General features: G+C 39.3%; 1 protein-coding gene across 1 annotated transcript in view; it reads right to left on the reverse strand.

Moving 5' to 3' along the window:
- Positions 1 to 8,646, reverse strand: part of LOC131255066 (uncharacterized) — a 31,303-nt gene extending 22,657 nt beyond the window's left edge. Inside the window, exons 1-4 of the mRNA XM_058255764.1 lie at positions 8,478 to 8,646; positions 6,248 to 6,396; positions 6,005 to 6,138; positions 2,985 to 3,189 (exon numbers count right to left, since the gene is read on the reverse strand). Of these exons, the coding sequence (XP_058111747.1) occupies positions 2,985 to 3,189; positions 6,005 to 6,138; positions 6,248 to 6,396; positions 8,478 to 8,526 (537 nt within the window). The 5' untranslated portion in view covers positions 8,527 to 8,646. The remainder of the gene's footprint in view (positions 1 to 2,984; positions 3,190 to 6,004; positions 6,139 to 6,247; positions 6,397 to 8,477) is intronic.
- Between the last annotated feature and the right edge of the window lie 1,980 nt (positions 8,647 to 10,626).

Below are 10,626 nucleotides of genomic sequence, written 5' to 3' on the forward strand. Positions count from 1 at the left end.
TCAATTAGGCTAAGATAGATTTAGTGATGTGGGCCAATTGCTTAAAGGCCCTTGATGAATGTAATTTGTTTTCCTTGTTCAGGTCGTAGCTCTCCTTTTTGCCTTTGGCGATTTCTTTGAATAAAATTACATTACCTTTCAAAAAAACGTAATCAGCATTAAGTGGGCTAGTGTTTTCCCCTTAAATTCATATTGAGATAAGAACTGGAGGCTTCATTTTTTTTAAACCATCATTTGCACCTTGTGCCTAGTGAAAGACAAACAATAAATGTATACACTAATCTATTAAATTCATTGTGGTATGAATCGTAAATCGACTTATCACCTGTGCTTCTTGTGACAGCAGATAACTACTCAAGAATAATGATTCTTCAGCTTACTTGTTCTGATTTGAAAAGTATTACAGCGTTTATGGCATATTTTGTGTGACTTTTGTCAAAGCATAGGGTCTATTTGCTACTAGGACATATATATATATATATATATAAGGTATAAACATTATACCTTTTCCCTTCACTTAACTATTAATGTTATAAACAGCAAAATTGTCATAGAGAAAAACTTCATGAATTGTTAATTTACGAGTATTAGACCCTGTTTGGCAGACGCCTAAAAATGAGTTCATCTCATTTTAGTTAACAGCAATTATGTATTTGAAACCTCTAATACAAACCTCAATTTGTAGTGAAGGTTTCTAATACATAATTGCTGTTAACTAAAATGGGATGAATTCAGTTTTAGGCATCTACCAAACATACTAGGACATATATATATATATATATATAAGGTATAAACATTATACCTTTTCCCTTCACTTAACTATTAATGTTATAAACAGCAAAATTGTCATAGAGAAAAACTTCATGAATTGTTAATTTACGAGTATTAGACCCTGTTTGGCAGACGCCTAAAAATGAGTTCATCTCATTTTAGTTAACAGCAATTATGTATTTGAAACCTCTAATACAAACCTCAATTTGTAGTGAAGGTTTCTAATACATAATTGCTGTTAACTAAAATGGGATGAATTCAGTTTTAGGCATCTACCAAACAGGGCCTTAATGTTTGATTCAGAAAGTTTTTAATGATTACAACCTCTCAATCAATGTTCCTACAAGAATATGTTTTGTACCTTACTACCAAACAGACCCTTAATGCAATGAGTTAACATCATATTAAAAAACAAGGCAGTTGAAGCATCAAACTCTTCTAACATTCAGGTATATTACCATCATGCAAAGGCTAACTAAATAGCCATGTGTAGAACGCAATCCATCTACACATTGCCACATGTGACAATGGCACAAAAATGACATCCATGTTGTCCAGCAGGTGGACCCAAAATGCAATGTCCTAGCCCAAAAGCCAAGCCAGTCAGAGTAAGAAAAAATGGACCGACAAGAGAATTTGGCCTGGTCTTTTAGCATTTCACTTGTTCTGCACGCAGTTGCCCACTTGATGAATGTAGCGACCTGATTTCTGCACTGGTGCATCTGCAGGGTGGTGCCCAACTGATGAACAACTTAGAAATTCCACATATGTGCCAGTTACATAGGGGTACGTACATGCATGAGGAATTAGCATCACTCTTATTGTGAATTATTAAGACAAAATTGTAGCTTTCACTCTATTGACGATGCAGTAGTCCTTCAGAATTTCACTTTATGTGGTTGACTTTTTCAAAAAAAAATAATCAAATAAAAAAAAAAACAACTCTCAAGTCAACTTGGACTTGAGCCCTCTTTGAGTTGCAGCCAAGTCTGAAGTTCTTAAGCATCATCCATGACCGTGTAAATTGAACTAATCATATTCATTATACTTTTGGCACGCTCATTTACTGCATCAGCAGCATGTTTTCAATAAAATATCAAAAGGTTAATTTAATGATAGCTGACTCAGAAAGCAACGGCATGAAAAGGCATTTGTCTAATGGAAAGAGTCCCTGCATCTTCAAACTTGATTGGAGAAAACTTCTGCAATATCATATACACTCCCACTTTAACAGCAGCTTGACTCCAGTTATTTAGTAGCGCTTCCTTTTCTAGTCACGGGATGTATTGCAATCATAAAATTCCTTTCCAAGAACAAATCATTTTTTAACACTCATACTTTGGAGTTATAGAACCTTATGGAAATACCTCAAAATTAACTGTAAACTAAGCAAAACTAACCTTTTAGAGGACATAGACCTCTTGAAAATTTCACTGGCTTTTAGGTTCTGTTTGGAGTGGAAAAGTGCACTAACACCCATTGAACCTGACTTAAGTTGCACAGACTTAACTTATGAAATTGGTTTAGATTGGTGAGCATGAAGCGCAGCAGAAAGAAGAAAGTCCAAACATTCACTGAGTAGCAAAGGAGATACACGTAGTAAAGAGCCATATCAAGCACAGTGGCCATTTCAGCCAATGACCATGTAAATATAACACTTCCAAACGCAGCAGTAGGTACTTAAAAAGAACTATGCTAAAGTCGCAGCCTAAAACACAGCATGCACAATCTTCTTCAAATGCTACAGCAGTATTTATCTCCTTGAGGAATGCTATGGCGATTCACAAAAGGAGAGATTGAAGAGATGAATCACAAAATAAATGCCAAAGTAGCATGTGTCCAAGATTGGGTGAATCATTACATGGAACAGTTTGTGACCATTACTTGGCCCATAACTTGGGCCGTTGCAATCATCAGTTGGACCACACTACTACAAGAGAAAATGGACAATTAGAAAGACTTTAATTGACATCATATTCAACATACATGACTAGTGGACCATCCTGTTCTTTGGCAAAGGGCATATTCACATAGAGCGGATGTCACATGGCCCGGATTTGTCACACATGTATCAGAGTGTGCACACTGGCATGTGTGCCGCAATTCACCTATTCAATATCTCCTCGCATGTATCACTTTAGAATTTCTCTCTTTTTAGGAAAATGAGCAATTTAAATAGCTGATTGAGTATGCCATTAGATTGCTGAAATTACCTGTCTTAGCAAGTGAGAATCAACCCAAGACGAGCATCCAACATCTAAATACCTTGTATCAATCTCTCGGGTATTAGAATCATCCAATGCATTGGACCGATCAGTCAACACTCTCTTTTCCTTTCCAATCAAAAGGCGCCCTTTCTTACCAGGAGCATATACCACAGTTGTCGCTTTCCACAACAAGGGGCCCACTTGCTTCCCACTGCAAAGAATCAAGAGAATACAAAATAAAAATACAACAATGAATATCTACCCATTACTTAAAGTATGATTAGAAATCTACTGCTTGATTAGCATGAGAAGTAGAAACAAAACATAACACAAAAGGCAAAAAGTAGAAAACTTACTACTCTTCATGTAGGTTAATCAATTAGAAGAAATGAACCTAGATATAGGGAAAAAATGTAAATGAACTTTTAAGATGCATATGAAACATGTATTGTTTGCAGAAAATCTACTTCTTGATTAGCATGAGAAGTAGAAACAAAACATAACACAAAAGGCAAAAAGTTGAAAACTTACTACTCTTCATGTAGCTTAATCAATTAGAACAAATGAACCAAGAGACGAGGAAAAAATGTAAATGAACTTTTAAGATGCATATGAAACATGTAATGTTTGCAGAAAATCTTAGGATACATAACAAAAGCTTTGAGCAATACACACCATGGTTGATACACGCCAATGTAGATATTATCAATCTTAAATTAAATAAATAAATAAATAAATAAATAACATATTATTAAATATCCAAATTAATAAAAATATAAAAGGAAAAAAAAAAACCTAGAACATATGAAACCCTACAAAATATAGGAAAAAGTTTAGTCCACCCAAAATAATTATAAAAAAATAATAATAATAATAAATAAATAAATAAATAACTATGGAGAACTTGAAAAATCTCCAAAAATGTCCAACTGAAACTCGCAAGAATCAATTTTTTTGTTGAGTCAGCTCAAGATCCAATTGAGACCAGTCAATTAGGCCAAGTTTTAAAACTATCATTTCCACCAGTTTTCAATTCTGACAAGTGATGCCCATGCTTCGTTAATCAAAGATTATTGCGTTACACCATGGATGGCCCATGCCCAAAAGAACTCCTTCATAGGACAATTGCAACATATGCATATCCATCTGTGGCATACAAATAGAATGTTAAGAGCAATGTTTTATATAGCAATAGCATGTTGCGTAACATTTAGTCCTTTTAATTAAGAAAATAATAAATAGTAAGAAAAAACAATATATATGTGTGTGTGCGCGCGCGCGCCTAAAAGATGATTCATTTTTTCAAGTATAAGCATGTTCGAACAAGCTATTAATTATCATTTGTCAAAAGTCAATCCACATATATAATCACGTGATTCACATCAACAACTTTCTAAGCAAACCACTTTCATTAATAATGTTTAACTGAAACCACAAGTCACATGTATGAAAAGAAATTAAAATCCCAAAGGTTGAGAGTATTGAGTAAAAAATACAAAATATAATTATCTTTCATTAAAAGAAAAGTATCGCTCGCTACATATGCTATGGCACTACATACGCTATGTGTACACTACGCATACACTATGACCCTTACAGGGGATTTACGCTATTTGTTAATGCTACGCAGCGTCGTAGCTACGCTACATGCGCTATTCAAAACACTGGTTAAGAGAACCATACATTATACAAGTTCTTAATACTAGTATCACAGAGGTATTGACCAGGCTGAAAAACAATGTGTGCAATGCATATTTAGACCAATATCAAAGCATAGTGGCGTTTTCTTTCTTTTTTACAAAAAATGTGAAAATATCATAGGGAAAGAAAAAAAAAAAGGAAAATGAGAAATACATGAATAATACAACCAAATAGCTATACAAGATGGTCAACCAAAGATTTGACAAATCCAACCACTCGGATTGTCTTGATTGATGATCTACATTGATGCAGAACAATTAACCACTTGCTCTAAAAGCTCGAACTGTTAGAGTATGGCGAATTAATCTCTTTATCTCATAGCCCAAGCCCCACATCTCATGGGTTAGGACCTCGGTTGAATCCCCCTCGTGGGCTCGTGGGCCCCAAATCACATGGGCCGCCCACCCCAAGTGTGTCCCCGCATCCCACGGGCTACCCCACTCGAGCCTGATGTGAAATGCCCCTACATTAATCACCTCCGGTGAGGAGTCTCGAACACGAGACCTCCCCCGTGGGCCCCAAATCACACGGGTCACCCACCCCGGGTGTATCCCCACATCCCACGGGCTACCCCACTCGAGCCCAATGTGAATCTCATGGGTTAGGACCTCGGCCGAACCCCCCTCGTGGGCCCCAAATCACATGGGTACCACCTCACACGGGCCACCCACTCCGAGTGTGCCCCCGCATCCCACAAGCTACCCCGAGTAACATGCGCATTAATCACCCCCGGTGAGGAGTCTCGAACATGAAACCTCCCGCTCTGATACCAATTTGATGCAGGACAGTTAACCACTTGTTTTAAGAGCTCGAACTGTTAGAGTATGGCGAATTAATCCCTTTATCTCATAGCCCAGGCCCCACATCTCATGGATTAGGACCTCGGCTGAACCCCTCTCGTGGGCCCCAAATCACATGGGCCGCCCACCCCGAGTGTGTCCCCACATCCCACGGGCTACCCCACTCGAGCCCGGTGTGAAATGCCCCTGCATTATAGACCCAATCTATAGTCTAATGATAAATCTAGTTAGATCAACAGTCAAACGCTATTGTGGTGCCAGTGGGACCAGTCTTCACCATATTCATATAATTTATTTATTTTAACTATGACACAAAAGTCACCCTAATGGGAAATTCAACATTGAAAAAGAATAGCATAGAAGCAAAAACTTAGGGGGGGGGTGTTGAAGGAGATAGAGAAGGCTATACGATGATTGGAATGAAAACCATACAATTCAGAGCCCAAAAACAAAAAAGAAAAATATAAATATTAAAATGCAGTTCTGGCTTTTCTATTTAAGCAGCACAAGGAATAGCAAGTATACCTCTGCATGGTATGTGGGCCCTCTGGAACGCGTTTCCCTTCCTTCATGCAATTCTCAAACCAAAGATGGTTAACTATTTCTGTTCCCAAATCCTTAGCCAGACTATATTTCCTTCCTTCAAACTGCCAACATACCTAAGGACCATGTAAACAGAAAATTTGAAAGCCAGTAAGCAATTATCATAAGAACAAGACGTAAAATGAAATCATAATCTATAATTGATTCCTTCATTTCAAAACTCACCAAATGTGTCGTCGATTTAGACATTGTCCCGACATAACTAGCACCGGTTTGAGTGATGAGCTTGATGAGTTTAAACTTCTCTAATCCATGGTAGCCGCTGACCGTAGCAATGACAGATTCCATGCCCCGAAGAGGAAGTCTTTTTATCGCTAAAATATCAAGAAAATGTACAAGGGATAAGCTTCAACAGAAACAAATTATTGTTGCTTCTGCTTTGTAGAAACCTAAAGTTCAAAATATTAGGAGTCATGCAAATATGGTGGCCATTGTGGAACAGCAAAGTGCAAAAGTTATGATAATGGATGATTCAAAATAGTAATAATAAGTTAATAACCATGATTATACATGGAAAATCCCAAAAGGCCCATTATATTGGTAGTGCAAATGTTTTAACGGCCATTAAGAATGTTTTCATTCATGTATTGGCTGCTAGTGGAGAAGGGAACATGTGTTTTTATGAACTAAAGGGTGATACATGCATATGTGAGTAAGATTTTCCTGACCAATGAGTGGACCGGCCCAATTATTGACCATGGTGATCTTCATGGTGTGGCCCACCTATTGCATAGCTCAAATGTCCTACAGTCACGACATGCTGGCAGGAAAGATGGAGCTGTGCATGAAAGTTTACATACATTGCCTACATCTGATCAATTCTCATATATGTACCGATGTAGATTTTCTTCCCCCTAAACCGTGAGAAACTTGACTAAAGAGAGTGGTACAGACTGCATTGGATACTTCCACAGACTACTCATGAGCACAAGTGCCAATGAGAACACGAGTGCAAAACCTGAGTCATTCACCGAATGGGCCCCACTGTGTATGTGCCCTGATCCAAAAATTGGGCAAGCCCACCATTGGCCACATGTGAAGATTGACAAAGGATCTTCAGTCAATTATATTCTTTCTGTTATCATATACATGAGGCTCAATTGTTGAGTGACCTGCCTCACTTTTGGGCCAGAGCATGTTCCCAGTGGGACACACCTAACAAATTGCACGGATATCACACATCGGCTTAGGTAGGAATGCGGGACAATAATTAATGAAGGAACAAATGAACATGAGCCAACCACATTGAATTTGCAGATGAGTCAATTCCACACGATTACGATCTCTGAGTCATTCATCAAACAAGTCCCACGGTGTATGTGCCCTGGTCCGAAAATCAGGCAGGGTACCATGGGCCATATGTGCACGTCGAGAATGAATCTTTAATCGATTATAATTTCTCCTCTCATACATGTGAAGCTCACTAGATGAATGGACCTGCCTAGTTTTTGTCCCAGAGCATGTTCCAAGTGGGGCACGGCTACTTAACGGCCCAGATATGACCCACTGGCTCAACTGAGTATGATGGGCAATAAGTAATGGAGAAGCTAGCCAACATGAGCCAATCATATTGAATTTGCATACAAATCAAGTCAATGAATAGCCATTGTCAGATGTGGGGCCCACCACCTCTGAACAGTCAATCAGGATCCAACGATTGTCATGTCAATTAATGCCGGCCAAAATGTTATAAATTAAAGGCTAGACTCAGTTTTGCACCATTTGACTCACCCTCCTCAATATAGAACCAGTATGCAGCTACGCAGACCATCCAAATTGTGATTCTCGTTGTGTATGGATTATATATCTAAAACCACACTGATCAAGCAATCCTAACCATCAAGCCAATGGCTATCAAATGGATAGTTCAAGTTAAAATAGTGAAAGGTCCAAAATCAAAGGGAAAAAATCAGATGGTTACTATTATCTTCTCGGTGCCATTTTCCAATTATGCTCCATCCACAGTTGGGTCAGCGATTTAAACGATCTAGATTGCCGTACAACTATGCATCTGTACATTCAAAGAATCACCGCCATTTTTTAAATGAAGCGAGACTACAGATTACAAGCCCAATAAGACTCAAGATGCATCCTCAAATTACAAAATAAGGAAAGAAAGAAAAAAAAAAGGAAATGTGTTGAAATCTTTCTTTAAGGCTGCGTTTGGATTTGCAAGTGGATTGGATTGCAAACATCCGGTTTAATCAAATGTCAAAAAGCTAATGATGCTTCCCTAGCATTCATATTGAAGAAAGTATCGTTACTAGTCCAATTGCAATTTGGAGCCAAAACCCTCAGTACGAATGCTGGAAGTGAATCACGATTTGGTTTGATAGTGCACCCAAACGCGCCCTAAATGATGAGAATGGTATCTGATAAGGGAAGAATTTTGTACCTTGGGAGGCGTTGCTGTCGAAGGGAAGATCATCATCTTCTTCTTCCATGGCTTTCGAGGGCTTTTTTGCCGGGAATTGAAATTTGAAATGAAGCGAGGAATAGAGGGTTTTTTATCGGACGCGGATTGCGTCCTACCCCACCCGACGGTAATCCGTCCGGGCAGGGCTCTGTGGGGCCCACCGTGATGTAAGTATTTTATCCACGCCGTTCAACGCTTTTCTCAGGTCATTTTAATGTATGAGACAAAATATAAGGCAGGTACACAGATCCAGTGGACCACACCAAAGGAAGTTGCACTGATAATAACACCCACCGTTGAAACATTTCTAAGGGCAAACATGATGTTTTTTTACCATCCAACCTATTCATAAGGTAATGTAGACATGGATGAAGTGAAAACATAAATATCAACTTGATCCGAAACTTCTGAAGCTCCCAAGAAGTTTTTAATGGTGTACGTTAAATCCCCACTTTATGGTCCACTTAAGCCTTGGACCTGCCTCAGTTTTCATCCGCACCTGAAAATGATATGAGAAAAGCGTTAAACGGCGTGGATAAATGACTTACATCACTGTGGGCCCCACAGAGCCTGCCCGGACGGATTACCGTCCGGGTGGGGGTAAGACGCAATCCGCGTCCGTTTTTATCGGACTCCGTAGTTACAGCGCCAGTACCCACCTCGGTACTGGTCGGTGCTGGACGCGGGAGGACCGTTAGTGAAGTGACGTCACCATTTTCTCTGGGCCCCACTATGATGTATGTGTTGTATCCACATGGTCCATCCATTTTGAGAGATAATTTTAGGGCATGAAACAAAGAATGAGTCAGATCCAAAGCTCAAGTGGACCCCTCCACAGAGTGGGAAGAGTGACACCCACCGTTGAAACCTTCCCAGCGGCTACAGAAGTGGAAACGGATTGGCTACTCCCCCTGCCACCAGCCCCGTGGCTGGTGGTCGGTCCTCTGTGGGCCCCACCATGATGTATATGTTTCATCCATTCCGTTAATGCATTTTTACAGATCATTTTATCGCTTTCTACAAAAACTGAGATGGACATAAATCTCATGTGGACCACACCACAGGAAAACAATAGTGATTGGCTATCCACCATTAAAATCTTCCTCAGGCCCACTGTACTGTTTATTTGACATCCAATCCGTTGATTAGGTCCTTCAGCCGAATGTAAAAAAAAACAAATATCAGCTTGATCCAAAACTTGTATGGCCCCCAAAAGGTTTTTAATGGTCTAGGCTTATTCAACATTGTTTCCTGTAATGTGCTCCACTTGTCATTGGAATATAACTCATTTTTCGTATCCTCTCATAAAATGATCTGAAAAAATAGATGGACGGCATGGATGAAACACATATATCATTTTGGGGCCCACAGAGCACCGACCACCGCCCATTGGCTGGTGGCAGGGGGAGTAGCCAATCCGTTCCCCACGGAAATGGACGCGGATTGGCTAATCCCCCTAGTCGGTGCTATGTGGGTCCCAACATGATTTGTGTGTTTCATTCATGTCATCCATCTATTTTTCCATATCATTTTATGGTATGATACCAAAAATGAGATATTTATAAATCTTAATTGGACCACATTATAGGAAACAATGTCTAATGAGCATCAACCATTAAAAACCTTTTGGGGGCCATAAAAGTTTTGGATCAAGCTTATATTTGTTTTTTCCCTTTATCTGTGCCTGTATGACCTAATTAATAGATTAGATGTCAAATAAACAAGATTTTAATGGTGGATATCCAATCGCGATTGTTTTCCAGTGGTGTGGTCCACCTGAGTTGTATATCCCTCTCAATTTTGGTATCAAGCACTAAAATGATCTTTAAAAATGGATTAATGGAATGGATGAAACACGTACATCATGTTGGGGCCCACAGAGCATCGACCACCAGCCACGGGGCTGGTGGCAGGGGAGTAGCCAATCCTTTCCCCACAGAAGTTTTCAATCAATCTGATATTTGTGTTTTTCCTTCTTTCATGTATGTGCTAACAGTTTGGATCTCAAATAAACATCATGAGGGACCCTAGGAAGGTTTCAACTGCGGGCGTCACTCTCCCCACTTTTTGTGGTGAGGCCCACTATAGAGCTTTGGATCTTCCTCGTTTTTTATTTTATGCGCTAAAA

The sequence above is a fragment of the Magnolia sinica genome, chromosome 9 (assembly GCF_029962835.1).
Source record: "Magnolia sinica isolate HGM2019 chromosome 9, MsV1, whole genome shotgun sequence".
Taxonomy (NCBI): domain Eukaryota; kingdom Viridiplantae; phylum Streptophyta; class Magnoliopsida; order Magnoliales; family Magnoliaceae; genus Magnolia; species Magnolia sinica.